This window comes from Aotus nancymaae, unplaced genomic scaffold (assembly GCF_030222135.1).
Source record: "Aotus nancymaae isolate 86718 unplaced genomic scaffold, 86718_ANA_hifiasm-v0.15.2.pri h1tg000039l, whole genome shotgun sequence".
In the NCBI taxonomy this organism is placed as follows: Eukaryota; Metazoa; Chordata; class Mammalia; order Primates; family Aotidae; genus Aotus; species Aotus nancymaae.
This window is the reverse complement of record NW_026988453.1, coordinates 13,480,790-13,504,107: the sequence shown is the minus strand read 5'-3', so window position 1 is coordinate 13,504,107 and position 23,318 is coordinate 13,480,790. Positions and strand designations below refer to the sequence as shown.

The following is a 23,318-nucleotide window of genomic DNA, read 5'->3' as shown; positions in this document are numbered from 1 at the left end:
AATCTGTACAAAAAAAAACCCATGGCACAAGTTTACCTCTGTAATAAACCTGCACGTGTACCCCTGAACTTAAAGAGTTAAAAAAAGAAAAGAAAAACCTAAAGACTCTACCAAAAAAAAAATTTTTTTTAACTGATAAAATCAGTAAAGTTGCAGGGTACAAAATTATTCAAAAATCATTATCATTTATATACACAAACAGTGAACAAAAATCAAGAAGGCAATCTCATTTCCAACAGCTACAAAAAAGTAAATTATCTAGGGGTAAAGTTAACCAAGGAGGTGAAGATCTTCACAAGGAAAACTGCGGAACACTGATGAAGGAATACAAACATTGAAGAGGATACAAACAGACAGAAAAACATCCCACGCTCATGGATTGAAAGAATTGTTACAGTAACAATACTATTCAAAGCAACTTACAGATTTAATACAATCCCTATCAAAATACCAGTGTCATTCTTCACAGACATAGGGAAAAAAACCTTACAATTTTTGTGGAACCACAAAAAGTGCTGAATAGCCAAAGCAATCCTGAGCAAAAAGAACAAAGCTGGAATCAGAACACCACCAGACCTCAAAATACAGTACAAAACTATAGTAACCAAAACAGTGTGGTACTGGCATAAAAACAGGCAAGTAGATCAACAAAGGAACAGAGAACCCAGAAATTAATCCACGTATCTACAGCCAAATGACTTTCGACAAAGTTGCCAAGAACACTTATTAAGGAAAGGACAGTCTGTTCAACAAATGGTACTGAGAAAACTGGATATCCATATGCAGAAGAATAGAACCAGACCCCCACCTCTCACCCTCAAAATGGATCTAATGCCTACGTGTAATACCTGAAGCAATCAAAATACTAGAAGAAATTGGAGAATCCATCAGGATATTGGTCAGGGAAAGATTTTACAAATAAGACGTCTAAAGCACAGCCAACAAAAGCAAAAATAAACAAATGGGATATATCAAGCTAAAAAGCTTCTGCAAAGCAAAGGAAACAATAGTGAAAAGATAATCTATAGACTAGGAGAACGTATCTGCAAACTACTTACCCAACAGGTGATTAATATCCAAAATACACAAGGAACTCAGACATCTCAATAGCAAACAAAACAATCCGATTTAAAAATGGGCTAATGATCTGAACAGACATTTTCTCAAGAGAAATGGTCAATAAATATATGAAAAAAAAGCAGCTTAACATCACTAATCAGAGAACCGCAAATCAAAACCACAATGCGATATCATCTCACCCCAGTTAGGATGACTATTACCAAATGGGAAAAAAAAAAAAAAAAAAAAGGATGCAGAGAAAAGTGAAAACTCTTACACATGGTTGGTGGGAATGCAAACTAGTATAGCCACTATGGGGAATAGTATGGAAGTCCCTCAGAAAACTATAAATGGAACTACCATATGACCCAGCAATCCTACCTACTATAAATTTATACAACAGAAAGGAGATCATTATATTGAAGAGACATCTGTACCCCATGTTTACTGTAGCACTATTCACAATAGCCAAGATATGTAATCAACCTAGGTGTCCGACAACAGATAAATGGATAAAGAAAATGTGGTATTTAAGGCCAGGCACGGTGGCTCACACCTGTAATCACAGCACTTTGGGAGGCCTAGGTGGGCGAGTCACTTGAGGTTAGCAGTTTGAGACCAGCCTGGCCAACATGGTAAAACTCCATCTTTACAAAAAACACAAAAATTAGCCAGGTTTGGTGGTGGGCACCTGTAATCCCATCTGCTCAGGAGGCTGAGGCAGGAGAATTGCTTGAAACCAGGAGATGGAGGCTGCAGTGAGCTGAGATTGTGCCACTGCACTCCAGCTTGGGTGAAAGAGCGAGACTCCCTCTCAAAAAACAAAACAGAAAAAAAGAATGTGGTATTTATACACCATGGAATACCATGCTGCCATAAAAAAGAATGAAGTTTTGTCGTTTGAGGCAACAAAGATGGACCTGAAGAACATTCTGTTAAGTTAATAAGCTAAGAACAGAAAGTTAACAGCACATGTTCTCACTCATAGGTGAAAGCTAACAAGTGTTAATACAGAAGTGAAAAACAGAAGAGAAGATACTAGAAGCTGGAAAGGGAGGGATGGGGGATATTTGTTAGAAGATACAAAATTACACTAGGCAGAAGGAATAAGACCTAGTGTTCTACAGCACGGTAGGATGACTAGAGTTAACAATAATGTATTACATAGATTCAAATACCTAGAAGAAAAATACTGAATGTTCCCAACACAAAGAAACGATAAACGTTTGTGATGATGGACATGCTAATTACCCTGATCTGATCACCATACATTGTATGTATCAAAACATCACTATGTACCCCATGAGTATGCACAATTATTAGTCAATTTTTAAAAATTAATTTTTGGCTGGTTTATATTTTATCATTGTCTGTGATGCAAATGTACATAATAACCAAAGATTTTATTAACTCTAAAAGCTTTAGGAGAAAACAGGAGAATATTTTTATGATCTTGGAGGAGATAATTATTTTTTAAAGACCCAAAAAAGTAAAAATGATAAAAACGTATAAATGCAACTACATTAAAGTCTGTTCATCAAAAGACAACATAAAAACATTAGAAGTCAAACCACAAAGCAAAGGGTGTCAGTATTTGCAACTAACTGCACATATAACTTTTTTAAATGATATAGAATAAATTTTATGACTCCCTAAGAAAAAGACAGAAATCCCATTAGAAAAATGGTCAAAAGTTATCAACAGTTATTTCATTAGAAATGATATACCAGGTCAGGCACAGTGGCTCATAGCTGTAATCCCAGCACTTTGGGAGGCTGAGGCAGGTGGATCACTTGGGGTCAGAAGTTCAAGACCAGCCTGGCCAATGTGGTGAAACGCCATATCTACTAAAAATACAAAACTTAGCTGGGCATGATGGTGCATGCCTGTAATCCCAGCTACTTGGGAGGCTGAGGCACAAGAATTGCTTCAACTCAGGAGGCAGAGGTTTCAGTGAGCCATGATTGCCTCACTGCACTCCAGCCTGAGCAACAGAGTGGGACTGTCTCAAAAATAAATAAATAAGAAACAATACCCCAAAGTCCTTTAAACGTATGAAAAGATACTCAAATTTATTAGTAATCAAGGAAAGGCAAATTAAAACCATCAGATAAAATTCACCTCCACCAAATTTTCGAGATTAAAAGATAAATGAATTAACTTCTGAGTTCTCTACTATTTTATATTGATCTACATGCCTGTTTTTATGCCAGTACCATGCTGTTTTGGTTACTACAGTTTTGTAGCGTATTTTGGGTTCTGGCAGTGTTCTGACTCCAGCTTTGTTCTTGTTGCTCAGGATTGCTTTGGCTATTCAGGATCTTTTTTGGTTCCACACAAATTTTACAATTTTTTTTTTCTATTTCTGTGAAGAATGACACTGGTATTTTGATAGGAATTGTATTAAAGGTATAAATTGCTTTCAGTAGTATCAAGCGTTGGTAAGAATTTTAAGCAAAGGAAACTCTCATGCACTGCCAAGAAGAGCATAAATTGTCTTAGCCAATTTAAAAAATAATTTATCTTGAAAATCTGAACATATATGCTACCCACAATACTTATTTCTAGATATATATTTTATCAATGCTTGACAAACGCTAGACAGTGACTCACCCAATTCACTGATTTCTAATCAGTATTTTAAAATAGAATAATATGGAAAGGAAAATACCAGTATACATTGTAGGTGGTTCAAGGTAAAGTATGGCTTTGTGGGCGTTTACACACACACACACACACACACACACACACACACACACACACAATGCAAAATGCATTTCTTACGGTGGGTAACGTGCCTAAGAGTTTCAAAGTTACTGCCCTATGGGGAAACTCTTACACATGAGCTCTAACAGACACAGAAATGGCATTATGTGGAATAGCAAAACCCTGTAAAAAACTCAAATGTCCTCCTAGATGGAGAATGGACAAATAACTTCTTGTGTATGGATACACTGGAATGCTATACAGCAGTGAAAAAAGTGGTACCTAGTTACATGTATTAACATGAATGCTGCCCAAAAACATAGTGTTAAACAAGAAAATCAAGTCACAGGAGAACATACCAAGTATGAATCTACTCATATGAAGAGGTGTCAGAATAAGCAGCTTTAAGGATTTAACTGTGGTGAAAGGACAATGAAGAAGAAGAAGAGAAGAAATACAATATTCAGGTTAGCTTTTGAGAAAGAGCGTCAGAGGCTGACGGGACGAGGACTACAAACTAAGGGCTGCTACGACTCTGGTTAGTTCTTAAGCTGAATGGTAGACACACAAAAGGTACGTTGGTGACATCTGACTCACGTAATTCACCAGCCCCAGTGCTGATCTTAGGTATCACTGTTACATGGAATAACTTCCTATTGTTTAAGTCCCATTTTGAGTTGTGTCTTCCATTACTTTTAGTTTAAAAACCCTCAAGCTGAAACAATCTGTAAGTTTGTATCCTGTGCCACTGGGATCTAACTTAGTAAACGTTATCATTTAATCCTATTCTGTCTGTCTAATTGTATCATTAAAACCTTACAATATTACCAACCCCAAACTATTTAAAAAAATTGTTTGGAAGAAAGAGACTTAAATGCTAAGCTATTTTAAAGAGACTCATTAAAATAGCTTAGCGTTTTTTCAGTCCTACAATGTTTCTTCCCTGGAAATGTTCTGATTAAGCATGTGTGATACCAAGAACAATCAAGACTCAAGATTCTATAAAACGTCAAACAGATAAGCAGGGCATCGGGCTGTACTCTTGCCCTCAGCAGGGAACAGCTTGATCTGCCTGGAGGATCACACAGTTAGCGGAGCTACAGGCTGGAGGTTAAAGCACAGGCAGAATTCAGCACCGCAGGAGTCCTCAAAAGGAGAAAGAACAAGGAAGGGAAGAGATTTTACTCAGAAAGGTACGTGGGCTCTGCTGTTTTGGCCAGAGGAATAAATAACAGTGGTTTCTCCATGGACAAATCCTATACTGGAGACCAGTCCAGCTGAGGAAGTAAGACTTCCATGCCACCTCCTTGGCAGATACACTGGAAAGGGTCGATAAGAAAGTGGGATCTACAGAGGGAAATACACACACGCCACTTATGCTATCTGCCAGAAACTTAACGAGGTACACCCTCAATGTGCAGTGCTTCGTATCATCCTCAAGATAGATCCACAAAGCTAAGTCTCCCTATTTTGCAGATGCAGGCGCTGGAACTCAGAGGTTAAGTAAACTGCCAAGGTTACCCACCCAGTCACTGGTGAGGCTGAAACTCAAACTTACAGCTGTGTGATCCTAAAACTCATATTCTGTTTTTGAGACAGTGTCATGCTTTGTCACCCAGGCTGGAGTGTGGTGCCATGATCTTGGCTCACTGCAACCTCTTCCTCCCAGATTCAAATGATTCTCCTGCCTCAGCCTCTCCAGTAGCTGGGATTACAGGCACCCACCACCACACCCACTATTTTTTTGTATTTTAGTAGAGACATGATTTCATCATCTTGGCAAGCTAGTCTCAAACTCCTGACCTCAAATGATCCACTCGCTTCAGCCTCCAAAAGTGCTGGGATTACAGGTGTGAGCCACCGTGCCCAGCCTCGGATTCTTGTATACCTTATGCACAAAGAAAAGGAAGACTGTGGAACAACTCAATCTTGGAGCATTCCCTCTTAGAATGAACTCAAAGCTGCCCCCAGAAACTCCTGCCGTCTCCTGCTAAACACAACGCTGGCCACACTGTGAAGATGCGACCCAGCTAAGCTCAGCAGGATCCCGTTACAGAGGAGAACGGTACCGCCCTCGGTTCCCAGACCACAAGCACAGCCCTGACTTCCCGTCAGCCACTTCTCACATGCGTCATCTTGGCCACGAGAGGAGTAGGTTAAACAATAAAGAGGATTTGCTCAAGGCAGCTGCACCCCTGCCCCTCCCACTTCAGCTCCACTCATGCTAACTGGGCTTGTTCCACTGTTGGTGACTCCCACGATTACCTAAGGTCCAGCAAGAGACGGTCCCCAGGAGAGGGATGCTGCTGTAGAAGGCGTGCATGTACATGAGGTGAGCCATCAGCTCGGCCAGCCACCACCAGAACAGAAGGCGGCCCAGCCCCAGGGCCAGGACACACAGGCTGGCCTTCAGGGAGTCACGCTCCTGCTGCTGCATCTGAAGTGGATACAAAACAGGTCATTAGATGGTGCCTTGATTTCTGAAACAGTCCCCTAGACAAGATTTTTCATAAACTTCCCACAAATGTTACTGCGGTGTCAGCTGACAGAGGGTTGGTTTTGTTTATCTTGGGAACACTCAATGTTCTTGGGTGGAAGAATCATACCTGAGCATGAACACTATCTCAAAATAAGAATGGGGAGTGGGGGGTCAACAAGCTGGCCTAGTGCCAGGAACCAAAGACAGGTTCAGTGGAGTCATCGTTCCACTCAAGCGTCAGCCCTGGAAAAACCCAAGTGGGAGGGGCAGGACTGGGTGTATTCTCCCCACTGGGAATCTGGAGTTTCTTTGGGCTACAGGTGCCACCCTGCCTGTCTTCCTCGATCACCTGCTCATGTCTGAGGCTGGTAAAAGTAGGGCCCAGTCAAAAAGAGACCCAGGGCTGGTAGAAGAGAGAGAGAGAGACAGAGGCTGATAGCAAGGGAAAATGATGTGTGGACGTGTCATTCCACCCTAAATTGTTTTTGAAACATGGCAGACAGTATGTGGAACAAGTCTCTTGCTTAGTAGGCAGTAAAGCATAGAATTTAAGAATAGAGTTTAGAAAATGTAAAATAAGGTGGGGCATGGTAGCTCGCACCTGTAATCCCAGCACTTTGGGAGGCCAAGGTGGTGGATCACCAAGGTCAGGAGTTGGAGACCAGCCTGGCCAACATGGTGAAACCCTGTCTCTACTAAAAATACAAAAACTGGCTGGGCATGGTGGCGCATGCCTGTAGTCCCAGCTACTTGGGAGGCTGAGGCAGGAGAATTGCTTGAACCTGGCAGGCGGAGGTTGCAGTGAGCCAAAATGAGGCCAGTGCACTCCAGCCTGGACAACAGAGCGAGACTCCCTCTAAAAAACAAAACCAAAAAACAGTAAAATAAATCACTTTTGAGTAGTTTTGTCATGAAAACAATATTGAGTCTGTCACCTCATAAACTCAGGCTGTTTTTCTACTTGTCAGGTCTCTTTAAATTTCTTTCAGCAATGTGTGTCGTGTTCCGTGTACAAATCTTGCACCTCTTTGATTAGTTATTCCTAATTATTTTGTTCTTTTTGATGTTGTTGTAAATGCAATTTTCTTCTTTAAAAAACTTTAGAGTCAGAGAGGATCAAGATCAAAGTCTACCACAAACCACAGAGCCACGTGATTCTGAGCAAGTTACGAACCTTTCAGAGTCTGGGTGTCCTCATAGGTAAAGTGAAAATCGTTGTTGCAATGATTAAATATGATTAAGTATGTGCAGTTCTAAGTACAGCGACTGGAATACAAGGAGCACTAGATACTCGGTAGTTAATATCTATCATTATCCGCCTCCCACGTGTGTCCTCCCATCCTTCCCATGTGGCGTGTCTCAGACAACCAGCCACAGGGCAGCATGAGGAGACGGCTCAGGGCCAAACACCACAGGTAAGAGAAGGATGTGTTGATCGTTCTTAGACACAGATAGAAGCTACTGAGAGCATACTCAATACATGAGGACAACCAGACGCAAATTTTTAAAGCCTGGTTCTGTGGTCTCACCTCACTACCTTTTTTTTTTAAGAGATGCACAGTAATTTAAAACACAGAGATTCTAGAATTCGTAAACATACTGTAAAATTTGAAGTGAATTCAATTTCATTCAGCCTTATACCACTAAACAAATATAAATGCAGAAAAACAAGAGAGAGCAGTAAGTTTTCAGGATCTTATAATGACAAGATTTTATTAGACCGAAAGTTCCCTCGAAATGCAGAGGACAGACTCTGCTCAATGACGAAGCTGCATCTGCCAGGTCAGCCGGTAGAGGAAAAGCGCTTGATCTAGCATTTGACCAGCAGGGCTCATGTCACAATGTAAACAGGAAAGGCCCATTCCATGAGGTACCTCCCTAGCTTCTCTCTCCTCTAACATCAGGGTGTAGTGGGTCCCGCTGCAGCCAGCAGAGTGGCAGGCACTGCCCTCAGAGGGAAAGAGGGAGCTACACACCAGGGAATTATTTTTATTCCATTGTCTAACATACATTCTTCCAGTCCCTCAAACTGTCCTCCTGCAACAAGAAGCCCGGCTAAGAAATGTTGGCTGGCTCGCTGGCATGACAATCATCTGCACAAGTAAGTTTCTCCCTCTTGCCATCTGCTTAGTTAACTATGCCCAGAGAAGCTTGTCGGTTTAACTTTTAAAATGTAAATTAGGCCAGGTTGGGTGGCTCACATCTGTAATCCCAGCACTTTGGGAGGCGGGGGCAGGTGGATCACCTGAGGTCAAGAGATCAAGACCAGCCTGGCCAACATGGTAAAACCCCATCTCTACTAAAAATACAAAAATTAGCTGGGTGTGGTGGCACACACCTATAATCCCAGCTACCCGGGAGGCTGAGGCAGGAGAATCGTTTTAACCCAGGAGGCGGAGGTTGCAGCGAGCCGAGTTTGCACCACTGCACTCCAGCCTGGGTGACAGGGAAACTGTCTCAAAAAAAAATGGAACAATTTGTAAAACTGACAGGAATTTCCCTTTTGCCTTGTTTCCCTCAGTTCACACTTCAGGAAGATGTTTTGTGCAGCCACACCAATCTGCATTGTTAAGAAATGTAATAACTGCTTTGGAGAATTCATCTGGTTAGTGTTGACAGGAAGCAGAACTTGGGTTATCCAAGAAGGAAGACTGGGTATCCTGGGGTATTTGCAGACTTGTATCGATCACACCTAACTGCAATTACAGATGCACTAGAGTCCCCAGGCAGACCCCTTTCTGGGCATCAACTGAGGATGGTTTTCATTTGAATCCTTACCTCAAGCATGCACGCTCTGAGACCCTACAAAGTCTACGGCAGTGGATCTGTTACAAGCCAGTCAATCAGTAAATCCTCAGTACAGGAACACCTACCTGCCAGATTATTCACGTTTGTGCCATTTAACAGACAAGAAAGTAAAAGGAAATAATCCAAATGTCCAACATTAGGGTGTTGGTTAAATGCATGAATGTACCTCAATATAGTCATGAAAACTATTTTTGTTCAACGTGCATAAAACGATGAAAGGTTGGAAAGATATACACCAAATGTCAACAGTGGTAATCTTTGGATGGTGAGAATTTAATTATTTTTGACAACTAAAATTGGTTTTTTTCTGTTTTTTGAGACAGTTTTACTCTGTCGCCCAGGCTGGAATACAGTGGCGCGATCTCAGCTCACCCCAACCTCTGCCTCCCATTTTCAAGTGATTCCCGTGGCTCAGCCTCCCAAGTAGCTGGGATTACAGGTATGTACCACCAAGCCTGGCTAATTTTTGTGTTTTCAGTAGAGACAGTGTTTCTCCACGTAGGCCTAGCTGGTCTCAAACTCCTAACCCCCAGTGATCCACCCACCTCGGCCTCCCAAAGTGCTGGGATTACAAGTGTGAACCACCACACCCAGCCAAATTAGTTCTTTTTTAAATCAGAGAAAAAGTAATGTGACCTCACAATATTGTGAATATTTGGGCCCCCTCTGCTAGTGAGGCACATGTACTCAAGGCCCCTCTATTTCTTCATCCTGCTTCTCCAAATGCCTGGCATCAGAACTTCTGCCACAAAGCCAAGCATCTCTATGAGTGAGTATTCTTCCCCATGTTTTATGCTAGACTAATTTTTATTTCTCCTTACCTTCTCCCTTCACACTTAGATTTTTTTTATCTATGTACCGAGTTCTTCTTTGTTCATTTTCAACCCTTTTTCAGCTTTCCAAAGCAAATTCATTTTGACTTAATAACCATTAGTGAATGAAGAAATGATTACAAACACACTGCTATGGTCTGCATGTTTATGCTCCCCTAAAATTCTTATGTTGAAATCCCAATCCCCAAGGAGATGGTACTAGAAGGTGGGGCCTTTGAGAAGTGATTAGGTCATGAGAGCAGAGCCTTCATGATTAGGATTAATGCTCTTATAAAGGAAACCTCAGAGAGTTGCCAGTTCCTCCCACCATGTGAAGACAGTGAGAAGGTGCCATTCTATGAACCAGGAAGCGGGCCCTCATCTGACACTCAATCTGCCAGCGCAGTGATCATGGCATTCCCAGTCTCCAGAACCGTGAGTAATACATTTATGTTGCTTATAAGCCAACCAGTTTATAGTATTTCGTTACGGCAACCCAAATGGACTACAGCAGAAAATCAGTACCAAGACGGGAGTGCTGCTGTAACCAATACCCAAAAATATGGAAGTAGTTTGGAAGGGAGAATGGAGAGAGGCTGCAAGAGTTTTGAGGTGCACACTTTAAGAAGTCTACATTGCTGTAAATGGATCCTTAAGGGTGATGTTTGTGAGGGCTCAGAAGGAAAGGAGAAGAGCTGTAGAGAAAGCCTCGATATTCTAAGAGAATACTTAAGCAGTAGTGAACAGAGTGTTGGTGGAAATATGCATGGTAAAGGCCAATCTGATGATTTCTTAGACAAGAAGAGCATGGTACTGAAAACTGAAGGAAAGGCAATCCTGTTATGAACCAGCAAAGAACTTGACTGAATTGTGTCATATCCTAGTGTTTTGTGGAAGGCAGAACTTGTGAGTAATGAAATTAGATATTTAGCTAAAGCCATTTCTAAGCAAAGTGTTGAAGGTACAGCTTGCCTCCTCTTGACTGTTTATAGTAAAACAGCAAAGGAGAAAAGTGATTTAAAGATAAAAATTGTTAATCAAAAGGGAAGCAGAACTTAAAGATTTGGAAAACTCTCAGCCTTTCCAAATTGTAGAGAATGAGAAAGTCTGTTCAGGAGAGAACATCGAGAATGTGGCCAAACCGCCACCTGATGAGGTTAGTCAGCTGTTTAAACGAAGCCAGGACCTCCTGTCCAAGACCATGGAAGAGGAATCCCAAAGGGAATTCAGTCATGAAAACTATTTTGGTTCAATGTACGTAAAGTAACGAAAGACTGGAAAGATACACAGCAAATGTCAACAGTGGTCATCTTTGGATGGTGAGATTTTAGTTATGTTTTACAATTAAAATTGGCTCTTTTCAGTCAGAGAAAAAGTGACGTAACATCAAAATACTGTGAATATTTTGGCCCTCTCTGCCACCCCCATCACAGGCCAGAGTGCAAGGGCCTAGGGAACAGAGCAATTGCAAATGCAAAGGAGGGGCTGTCACTGCCCTGTTCCCCCTCACACTGTGGGCTCTGCTCCCCACTCCCCAGCACCACACTCCTTGGCTGCCTGAAGGTGGCTCCTGTGGGCCCCAGCGCAGTGTAGCTGGCACTACAACCAGCAAAGCTGTGAGGGGGTGTGGCTGCCTCCACCCGGATACCTAACGTGTGAGGGGCTGTGGCTGCCTCCACCCGGATGTCTGACGTGTGAGGGGCTGTGGCTGCCTCCACCCGGATGTCTGACGTGTGAGGGGCTGTGGCTGCCTCCACCTGGATGTCTAACAATGTCTAAACAGCCATGGGGCCCAAAGAAATGCACAGAGGCAGGGCCCAGCAGAGCTGTGGGGATGGCACCACTCTCCTGATCCCAGACCAGTAGAGCCACCATCTCAAGACTCTGGCCTGGGTGATCTGCAGGAGACACAAAGCCACCATGAGGGCAGAGCCACCACCCCCACCCCCTGCCCCACTTTATGTCCAGAAGGCACCTCAGTGTGTCTGGAAGGTGAGAACTCCACCCTAGTGGGCCTGGAATAATGAGCCAATAACGACGATTCCTGAGCCTTGAGGTTTTGGACTTCCTCAGGACCTTTGACTCCTTTCTTCTTTCCTATTTCTACCTTTTGGAATTGAAGTGTCCATCCTATGCCTGTCTCACCATTGTATTTGGGTGCACGAAGCTTGATTTCACAGGCTCACAGCTGAAGGGGAATTTGCCTAAGGAAAGGAAGGATCATACTTAAGTATCACACGCATCTGATCTAGATGATATTTAAATGAGACTTTGGATTTCAGACACTGGGATTGGTGCTGGAACAAGTTAATACTATTGGGGCTATTAGGATGGAATGAGTGTATTTTGCATGGAAGGAGGACATTAATTTTCAGGGGTAGGGGCAGAATGCTATCAACTGAATGTTCACATCCCACCAATAATTCATATATTGAAATCCTAACCCCCAAGGAAATGGTACTAGGAGATGGGGTCTTTAGGAAGTGATTAGGTCATGAGGGCATTCTTCATGGTTGAGAACAGTGCCCTTATAAAAAATGCCCAAGAGCCAGACCCCTTCCACCACAAAAGCACACAGTGACAGGTACCATCCTGTGAACCAGGAAGCAGGCCCTTACCAGACATCAAATATGCCAGTGCCTTGATCTTGGACTTCCCAGCCTCTAAAACTGTGAGAAATAAATTTCTGATGCTTAGAGGCCATCTAGTTTATGGTATTTTGTTACAGCAGTCTGAACAGACTAAGACACATGGTATCCATTAGTCAGTAGAGGCTAGAGGAGTTCACACCAAGGTTAAGACATGTAGAGGCAGCAACATCACTCCAGGCCAATGGACAGGTCTTTCCTGGCACCCAAACTCTTTTCTTTATGGCACAGGGTGTTACTCTATGGCCCAGGCTGGAATGCAACGATGTGATCCTACCTCATGGTAGCCTTGATCTCCTGGGCTCAAGTGATCCTCCTGCCTCAGCCTCCCCAGTAGCTGGGACTACAGACATGCACCACCACACCTGGCTGATTTTTCTATTTTTTTATAGAGATGAATTTTACCATGTTGCCCAGGCTGGTCTTGAACTCTTGGCCTAAAGTGATCCTCCTGCCTCAGCCTCCCAAAGCACTGAGATTACAGGTGTAAGCCACTGTGCCCAACCTGCTTAAATTCTCGGAGAGAAGGAAGTCTTCTGTCTGACCCTGATAATGGCCTCAAAAGCAGTGTTGACAGCAGATAATCTTCACACAGTCAAATGTCTCCAGTTTCTAAACAAGCAACCGTGCATATGGTCTACAGGCCCCTGAGCATAACCTGCCCCAAGCTCAGGTCCCCTGAAGGCCAGGACTGCACCTTGGGCCTCCAAGCAGCATTGGGTATGGAGCCCCATCCCAGGGAGTGGAGAGATGGCAGCTGGACTGGAAGGGAACCAAGAGGGGGCCAGAACCAACAACCCCCAAGGCAATCAGAAAAATACTAACACCCGGTCACCTCTCAGCTCCAGGCAATCACATTTCAAGGTCAATTCAAAGACCTCCTTTTCCTCCTCAAACCATGTGCATTCTAAAATGACACAAATACCTGTAATTAAGAAAAATCTGAGGTAACGTTTTGTGGTGCATTGACTTACTACTTCCCACGAGCTAAAACGTCCCTGCTAGGTTTAATAAGGCATAACTACGTGTCACCACAGGACCAAAAGAGCTAGACTTTTCTCTGCAACGCTCCCTTTCTGTTGCTAACTCCCTCCTTGCTCCGAGCAACAGAAATGTTTATTGCACAAATAAGGTGGATGCGGTGGCTCCTGCCTGTAATACCAGCACTTTGGGAGGCCAAGGTGGGCGGATCACCTGAGGTCAGGAGTTCAAGACCAGCCTGGCCAACATGGTGAAATCCCATCTCTACTAAAAATACAAAAATTAGGCCGGGCACGGTGGCTCACACCTGTAATCTCAGCATTTTAGGAGGCTGAGGCAGGTGGATCACGAGGTCAGGAGATCAAGACCATCCTGGTCAACATGGTGAAACCCTGTCTCTGCTAAAAATACAAAAATTAGCTGGGCATGGTGGCATGTGCCTGTGATCCCAGCTACTTGGGAGGCTGAGGCAGGAGAATCACTTGAACCAAGGAGTCTGAAGTTGCGGTGAGCTGAGATCATGCCACTGCACTTTAGCCTGGGCAACAGAGTGAGACTCCATCTCAAAAAAAAAAAAAAAAATTGTACAATAAACACAGCAAAAGAAAAACAATCCAACTTTCATTCTATTTGCTTTTACCAAAAAAAAAAAATTATTCATCTTTCTTGAGTCATATCATTATTACAGTCCATTTACATCTACAATCTAGTTGATGTTTTGTTTAAAAAAATCCAACATCTGCCCCTTGTCCAGCCGGCAGGAAGAACAGACAGACCACGTGCAGCCCATCTAATGTGCAGGGCGGCCCTCTCGCCTGCATGCAAAGTATTTCATTAGAGACAGTTCAGACCCAGGGAACTGCCAACCTTAAGACCCCTGGAAACTGCCACCGTGGAAAGTGTTGAGTTTAGGCACCACTACAAAGACACATTAACTCACCTGCAAAGTGCACTTCAAAATGCATTATATTTTAAAACCTCATTTCATGAAAATTGCATAAAAAAGAATAGCGAAGCCTTTTTCTCTCTTCCAAATATATTCTGATGATTAAAGATGACAGTTCTCAAAGATGAAAGGTCCTTTTCCTTCACACAGGAATAATACATATGTTTGTGAGCACCAAACAAAAGTCCTCCCCAGAGCCAGATATTCGACTGGGCCACCTGGGCCACTGACTTGACTTCTCCCTGCCTGGGACTAGGAGGCCTTGCAGATGTTGCATTCCTTTATACTGGTCACAGACCATAGCCCTACTCCTAGCAAATCATTCCCTAATCAGACCCACATTACTCCCACACCCAGTCATCCAGACCAAGGCCAGTGACATTCACTGAGCTCTCCCAGAACAGCAAGTGGGGCCTGCAAGTGTTGCTGCCCCAAGACGGGGACTTGCGTCCACCCAGCTTGAGCCTCCAGCCCTGCATGTCCACCAGGCCACACTCCACTCCCCTCTAACCCCTCCTGCCCACCAAGCCAGCACAACAAGCTCATGTCTTGATTCCCTTCGCCCTAGCTGCGTTGCAATAGCCTCTCTTTGCCTCTGTTTTCCTGTCTGTAAAGTGGCTGTGACAGTATCTTTCTCATAGGTTGTAAGGATTAAACAAGTTAGAATGGCCAGGCACAATGGTGTGTGCGTGATGCCAGCACTTTGGGAGGCTGAAGCAAGGGGATCCCTCGAGGCCAGGAGTTTGAGACTAGACTGAGCAACATAGCGAGACCTCAACTCTACAAAAGTTTTTCAAAAAAAATTAGCCAGGTGTGGCGGTGCACACCTATAGTCCCAGCTACTTAGGAGGCTGAGGTGGGAGGATCACTTGAGCTTGGGAGGCCAGGGCTACAGTGAGCCAAGATTGTGCCATTGTACTTTAGCCTGGGTGTCAGAGTGAGACCATCTCAAAAATTTTAAGTTAGAATGTGTAAAGCCTGGCTCGGACTAAATGATCCGTTAGTATTTTTTATTACAATTAGCATGATTCCAGGTGCTCTCTAGAACCAAAGCCCAAGCCAAATGCTCAACTAAGCTTCTGGGACATCGACCGCCTCGCACAGCTCTTGCCAGGCCCGGCAACTCTGGTATGGCCCCACCCCTCTTCCTACAGCAGCTGCCTGGGTCTCTCTTCAAATAGAACCAGCACACTGGCCGCTTCTGAGCCCAAGCATGGCCATGGCCCAGAGTCCCCTGCTGCTGTGCCTGCCTACCAGACTGGATACCTGGGCTCTCACTTCTGACCTAAACTACCCTAGAATTATACATGCTTTCTGTCCAATAATCATAATAATAAAGGTAAGAGGCCAGGCGTGGTGGTTCACACCTGTAATCCCAGCACTTTGGGAGGCAAGGCAGGTGGAACACCTAAGGTCAGGAGTTCAAGACCAGCCTGGCCAACATGGTGAAACTCTGTCTCTACTAAAAATACAAAAATTAGCTGGGCATGGTGGTGCATGCCTATAATTCCAGCTACTTGGGAGGCTGAGGCAGGAGAATCACTTGATGCCAGGAGGTGGAGGTTGCAGTGAGTTGAGGTTGTGCCACTGCACTTCAGCCTGGGCAACATAGCAAGAGTCCATCTCAAATAATAATAATAAGAGTAAGAATGAACACTTTATAGTATTTATTCCTGGCCTCAAGTAATCCGCTTGCTTCAGCGTCCCCAAGTGCTGGCATTACAGGCACACACCATTGTGTCTGGCCATTCTAACTTGTTTAATATAACCTGTGAGAGAGATACTGTCACGAACATTTTACAGACAGGGAAACAGAGGCAAAGAGGCTATTACAATGCAGATAAGGTGAAGGGAATGTCAAACCATATTACCTATACGCAATCATTTAATCCTCATAGCAATCCTGAGGGAGGTACTATTATTTTTCCCATTTCACTGCTATGGAAACTGAGGCATAATAAGGTAAGTAACTCAGCAAGTACCCTCAAACCAAAGCAGAGCAGGAATTAGAACCCAGGAGGGTAGGCTCCAAGACCTTTGCTCTTAACCTTCATGCCAAGTTCCCTATTTGAGCACTGGCTTCTCTAAGATAGGAGGGCACAGCCCCCAGCAAGGAAGAGTGCCTGGCCCACCACACTAAGGCTGCTCCTCTCCCCTGCAACCCCACCCACACTGCGCCAGTCAACCTCTTCAAGACATAGTGGCCCCAGGCTAAGCAAGCAAATGCCACGTCCTGCCCTTCCCTAGGTCCCCCAGGATCTGCCTCACCCCTGACGTGGTATCCGAGTTCCATAGAAGCATGCGAGAAAAACTAATCAGACCCATGCTCCTAAAACTCTAAATGCCACCAGAAATAGTCTTCAAGTTAAGTCAGAGGCAAATTTTTACCTGTTCGTGACTAATTATGCAAATTGCATATGCTTTATATTGCAGAAGACACCTCTTCTATACCTACCTCATTCTGTGTATGTAAATTTGGTGGAAGATACATTCTCCAGGGATATGCCTAAAACTAACATTGTCATTTGATCTTTTGAAGTTTGCAGTTACTGGGTGAAGATTTCCCTCTGGGGTTGGTTTCCATGATGAGACACTGCTGCCCCCTGGTGGTGCAGCGTCATTCTCCTGCTCTACGTTGTTTTTTAAGCATTGACCTGCCAATCTAAGACCCATGCATTTCAGTATTTCCAATCCTTACAGCTGAAGGCAGTTCATGCATGCATTCATTCAAACATTCATTCAGAGCAAATCTTGCTTACAAGTTCTTCCAACTAGCTTGCTTTCTCTTCGTCCCAGCCTTTTCCTTCTTGGCTTCTCTGAAAGAACCCTTTTGCTACAAGACAAGCTTTTTGGTTTAACACCCCCCCCTACCAACCACTTTAAAGTCTCCTTCCCCACAGAAGAGAAGCATCCCATAGCCACCTTCAGCAAGTGCAGAAACCCCCTGGCTTTTTAAATTTGCCCTATATCTTACTGAACATTTCTCCTTTTCTAGAATGACTATTCTATGAATACTTCCCAAACATAAAGGTTTTAATTTGCCCTTTCGAGTTCCCTGCTGTCAGCAATTGCTATTGTTTTGGAAGGGGTAAAAAAGAGAAACAGAGAAAGAAAAGATGTGGATAAAATCCAGAGCGTCTCCACCTGAGCCCCCATAGGAAGCAACCTGCCCCTTTACTTCCCCAGACTGAGACACAAGAGAATCCCTTGGCTAAGGATTTAGTGCCTCTGTGTGACACAGAACCCTACTAGAGGCCTCTAATGTTCTTACTGGACCCTAAAAAGCACAATTTGAAAAGGAAGTCCAGGCACGGTGGCTCAAGCCTGTAATCCAAGCACTTTGGAAGGCTGAGGGCAGATTGCTTGAGCTCAGGAACTAGAGACCGGCCTGGGAAACACAGTGAAACGCCATTTCTCCTAAAAATACAAAAAATTAGCTGGGCATGCTGGTGCATGCCTGTAATCCAGCTATGCAGGAGGCTGAGGCACAAGAATCACTTGAGCCCAGGAGGCGGAGGTTGCAGTGAGCCAAGATTGCACCACTGCACTCCAGCCTGGGTGACAGAGTGAGACTCTCTCAAAAAAAGAGGAAAAAAGAGATGAGAAATAACAGGAACAATTATTTTGCATAAAAACAAAGTACAGAGCGTACAGGGCAAAGCATCTTATGTATAAGAGGAAGTTAGGAAAATAATCTATGTCTACGTAATGGATTTAGTTTATGTTTCTCTGAAAATTACCAGCCATCCTCAGGAGAGGGGTGTCTGTGTGTGGATGCTTGGACCAAAAGTTACTGGCTGGCAAATTGAGGATAATCCAAAAGTTCACAAAAGTAAGGAGATTATAAGAGAGGAAACCCCCTCTATACTGCGCCCACTGTAACCTCACCTCTGCCCTCCTCCTGGAGGGCCTGTTGAAGCGCCTTCCTGGGCTCTGCCCCTAAACATTCTGATTCAGGAGGCTGGAGAGGGCCTGAGAATTGGTTGTTCTAACAAGTTCTCTGTTGATACTGCTGCCGCTGTTCCGGGAACCAGGCTTTGGAAATCATTGAGTTACAAGATCAGCTGCCATCACTAAACCACCTCTTGTATGCATAATTTTCAACACAATTTTAACTGTGGATTTTAAATTCCTTCATGACAAAAGAACCACCCCAAACCAAGGTATGAGAAGCCATAGACTAAACATATCTGCCTAGAATATCAGTTTCACTTAAAGATTTCGAGAGATACAAAAAGTTACATACTTTCACTGGCAATTTTAGAACACTGTTATTGTTATAATGCAAAAACACATTTTTGAACACAATGCATAATTTAGTGGAACTCTGAGGACAAAATAAGACTTCTAAGAACCCTCCTTTTTCGGGGAGCGTCTTTCACGTTGCTCCCCTGCTGCTTGCCCTGCACTTCCGGGGTGTGTATGTGAGGGTGCGCGTCGTACGTGCCTACGCGCGTGGGGTGCGCGTCGTACGTGCCTACGCGCGTGGGGTGCGCGTCGTACGTGCCTACGCGCGTGGGGTGCGCGTCGTACGTGCCTACGCGCGTGGGGTGCGCGTCGTACGTGCCTACGCGCGTGGGGTGCGCGTCGTACGTGCCTACGCGCGTGGGGTGCGCGTCGTACGTGTCTACGCACGTACGTTATTCTGTCCTCTATGAGGACTGTTTTGTGTTGGTGGCGGGGGTAGACTAACCCTTGAGAAACAGTTTTAAGCGTTGCCAGTTACTAATCCCTTAGGTGAATTAACTTAGCAATTATGTTCCACGAGACTAGATGCGAGTTGAGGAGGCAGAAAAAAAAAGTTGTAAGCAGCGGAAGGTGGGTGGGGGGAGTGAAGCAGGGAGAACAGCAGAGGTAGCTTAACATGGCGTTTCAGACGAGGACGGTGTCCGGGGAAGGCAGGCGGGGGCCTGGGCGCAGAGAGGCCTCCTCGCCCGCACACGCACCGCTGCGTGCACGCCCGGGTGCACCCTAAACACCACCCAGCTACAGGAGGACGATGTCTTAAGCCGTTTGTGAATATAGAAGAAAGCATTTGCCAAGCAACCGCTTAGACGGTTTCCTTTTCTGCTCCTTCAAGTAATAGCGTCATAATCCATTTTTTTTCCTTCCCTGGGACTTCACCACAGTGGACACCACCTCCCAAACTCTGCTGCACCCCAGTCATTAATCCTGGTTGCCAGAGTTCACTGAAAATGGAGGTGGGAGCCCCTAGAGCTAACATACCTGATGGGTCGAACTTTACCTTAAAGGCTCATTTCTCATATGTATTTCATCTAATATATGAAACCTCATAAGAACTAAGAGCGTGGGCTGTAAATTTATGGGCATCTCCGAAGAAAAAGACTCAAGAGTCAGAGAAGACCAGAGAAGACAGAGCCTTAACCCACAGAACCCCAGTCCCGTCCCGCAGCGGGCTCTACCTGTGCGATGAACTCCGGGAAACTGAGGACAGGCCCGTTGTGGAAGACTGGATAATAGAAGACATAGGCCAGCGTCCAGGGAAAGGAGCAGGAGGTCCACGCAGCGGGCGGCCGCCGCCAGCAGAGCTCCAGGCTGAAGCTGGTGTAGTAGAGGCAGCGAACCGTCAGCGTGAAGTGCAGCAGGTAGTACTCGTTTTCTGTCTTGTACCACCTTCTCTACAAAACCAAAAGGAGAGAACCACCTTTGAGTGGCCAGAAGGGACAGCGTCCGGTCCCACCGCAGGCGCCGGCCAGCAGGACCTCCTGCATCTGAGAATCCCAGCGGGCTCCGGGAAGGAGACCTCGGCCTCAGGTTGAGCAGCTGTGCCATAAGAAGGCGTCTCGAACCAATGAACACCAGGTAAATCGCATTGGCAAGCCAATCAAGTTAATGAGCAGCATCTGTGCCATAAGAGGGCGTCGAGAACCAATGAACCAGGTAAATCTCATTGGTAATCAAAGCAAGCAGTTCATGAGCAGTAGGAAAAAGAACGTCTCTACTATAAACTCAGCATTAGGACTGACACAACATATGGAAGGTTTTCCCAGATATGCATCCATCAGTTACATCCAGGGCGTAAGGCGCAGATTAGCTATATCCAGTGGATACTTTTGACTGCTTCTTCAACAATTCAGATGACAAAGAGGGGCTTAAAATATCCCCTGGGATTTCTGTCTTCAACGTATTTTTCTTTTTGCTCTTTTGTTATCAGTCTGGCTGTATACTTAGTTGAGTAGCATTTTCCAAATAAGCTACACAGACAAATATTTTAAAAAACCAGTCCCTGCCCTCAATGTTTAAATTCTCATACAGGACACAGGTGTGTAAAAATGCAATTACAATACAGCATGAAACAAGAAATAACAAACCTGGGCAAAAATCTGCATGAACAAAAGACAAGCAGGAAATACGACAAAATGCTAATGTCGGGGAGTAAAATCACGAAGCGTTTTCTAATTTCTATATTTTTCTATATTTCCATGTTTTCTAAAAATATATTTAGTGAGGAAAACTATGTATGGAAATATATACAAGAAATAGAACTTGGGTCAAAAGAGAAAGTAATTAATTTGACTTATGAGGGTCTTTGAAGGCCGTACACAGAAAAGCCAACCACTGAACAAAGTTTCTACTTCTTATACGAGACTTCAGCAGCCACCGGGGGAACGAGGACAATCATATCAAGAGAACCACATGGGCAAAAGCAGGGAAACCCAGCTAGTTTCTAATCATACAATCTCCTTCCTCAGTGTTTTTCAAATCACTGTAAAATTTGCAGAACAAATGAATATTTGTTCACCTCCAACATCCATAACTGATGCTAATTGTCCCCAAAGAAATGATTAGTGCAATTAGATTGTCTGTACACTGGCCAGGTCCCCAAAAAGTTGGGTATGAATTTGTTTTTATTTTTACTGTAAATCCATTTTTAAGCACACTTGCTTAAATGGTTGCCTAATCATTCTAGAACATATCCTTTGTTAAAATTGAGTGATTATCTGATATACTCTCCTAAGTCCAGATTTTGACATATGTGCTTAAAGTATTAGCCCCACATCATTAGTGAGAACGAGAAAAATTAAGGTAAAGACACCAAAAAATACTGGAGCTTTCAAAATGCTGCCATTTTCACAAAATTACTTAACGGGGATGATCTTGTTTGACCCTCAGAACAATCCCCTGAGGAAGAAAGAGCATTTGTTATTCCATTTTCCAAATGGTGAGAGACTCAGAGGTTAAATGTCCACTCCAGTCTGGAGAGTAGGAGGAGACGGGAAATAGAAGAAACTAAAAACCAGGTTATCCAGCTCACCTTTCCCATCATGTTCCTTCCCATCACTGTGCTGATCCAGGGCACATGAACGCTAAGTGCCGTCACCTGGATCAATGAATGAGTGAGTGAGTGAATGAATGAATGAACAAAAATAAAGAAACCACAGGAGTTCCAGTTCCACAGTGATGGAAGAAAGAATATCCAACACTTCACAAGATTTTGAATGTGCCTCTGGAGATCCTGGGGATTAGAGGAAGGGATAGGTGTGTGCATTGTCCCCAAATCTCCATGTGACTCCTGGTCACTGACATGCTACTGTTTAACTGTGTCCCCGTTTATAAAGCCAGCAGCTTTCAGAACAGTATGTGACACTAACTGATCTGTTTTTCTGTGACTCTCTTTTATTCCTTACCTTTAGAGACTGAGGTTCTAAGCTATACTTTGAAAGAGAATCAGGTGGACGTGGATGATAGGAAGGTTGGTTCCAAGAGACAGGGTAAACATACGTAAATGTGTAAAGGGGAAAGGTAAGCAGATTGGCCTGACTCAGAAAACAGTTCCTGCCACTGGGGCAGTGTTTGGGAACCAGGCCAGGGAGAAAAGGTCAATGAAGGTGGGAAACACCAATGGTTCTGCCCTGGGCCACGATACCCAGTGTTTTCCAAGCTGCCCATCTCTCAGGCTGGCTGTTCTCAAAGTTGACTGACCCCGAAGCTGAAGGGCTGTGAAGCCGAGTGCCCAGGACCCGACCCTGGAGCTGGGCCCTGGAGCTGGGACCCTGGAGCTGGGGCCTGGACTTGGATTCTTCTTGCCCTGCATTTCTACCTTAAAGGAAAGCTCCCACTTCTGGATGGTTGTGAGTTCCACACAGACTCTCCCTTTTCTCCCCTGCAGCCACAGAGCTGATGGCTTCCTTGGCAACTGTCTTCGATGACAAGCCCTATTCTTCAACTTGAACTTGTAAAGGGTGTATTCAACAGACAAGTGAGAGAAGTAGCTCACACAGCCTGGGTGGGCCTGAGATAGCCTGAGGGGCCTAAGCTTCATTTGCACAAGCAGGGCTAGGTCACTCCAGTTAACCAAAGACAGAACCAGATAATCTGGAGCTGTGCAGGGGATGCCGCGCACTGCCCAGGAGATGATCAGAGAACGCACAACAGAAATCAGAAAATGCAGTGCAGGAGAATTTGCTGAGAGGTGCTATCAGCTCAGCAAAGCACGGCAAATTCCTCAACTCAGAAGGCAGTCTCTCTGCCATCCAACATCCTCTGGGCCAAGTCTGATGCACACTTACAAAATTAAAATGCACTGTTATTGTGACTAAGAAAAAAACATGAAGCTAAAAGGTAAATGCCTATAAAAGAAGATTTTACTAATGCAAACAAAAGCCATAAAGAAGGGTGGTTTGAGCCCAATGTTCTCCTCTATTAGCACCAACAACTAACAGGTGATTGAGTCTGTCAAAATGCCTCTGGTTTACAAAAATGAAACCGTGGTCTGTGCCCTTTGGGGCTAAACACTTTGTTTTCACTCATCTAAATTATAAGAGCTTCCACTGGGGCACATGAGTGGATAATAAATCAGTTCCTGGCCAGGCACCGTGGCTCACACCTGCAGTCCTAGCATTTTGGGAGGCTGAGGC

General features: G+C 44.4%; 1 protein-coding gene across 2 annotated transcripts in view; it reads right to left on the bottom strand.

Moving 5' to 3' along the window:
* The window catches only part of HHAT (hedgehog acyltransferase), a 359,060-nt gene that overhangs the window by 254,222 nt on the left and 81,520 nt on the right, over nucleotides 1-23,318 (bottom strand). For both annotated transcript variants that reach the window (XM_064360344.1, XM_064360345.1), the window contains 2 exons: nucleotides 19,863-20,078; nucleotides 6,031-6,202 (listed from right to left, as the gene is read on the bottom strand). In XM_064360344.1, the coding sequence (XP_064216414.1) occupies nucleotides 6,031-6,202; nucleotides 19,863-20,078 (388 nt within the window). The remainder of the gene's footprint in view (nucleotides 1-6,030; nucleotides 6,203-19,862; nucleotides 20,079-23,318) is intronic.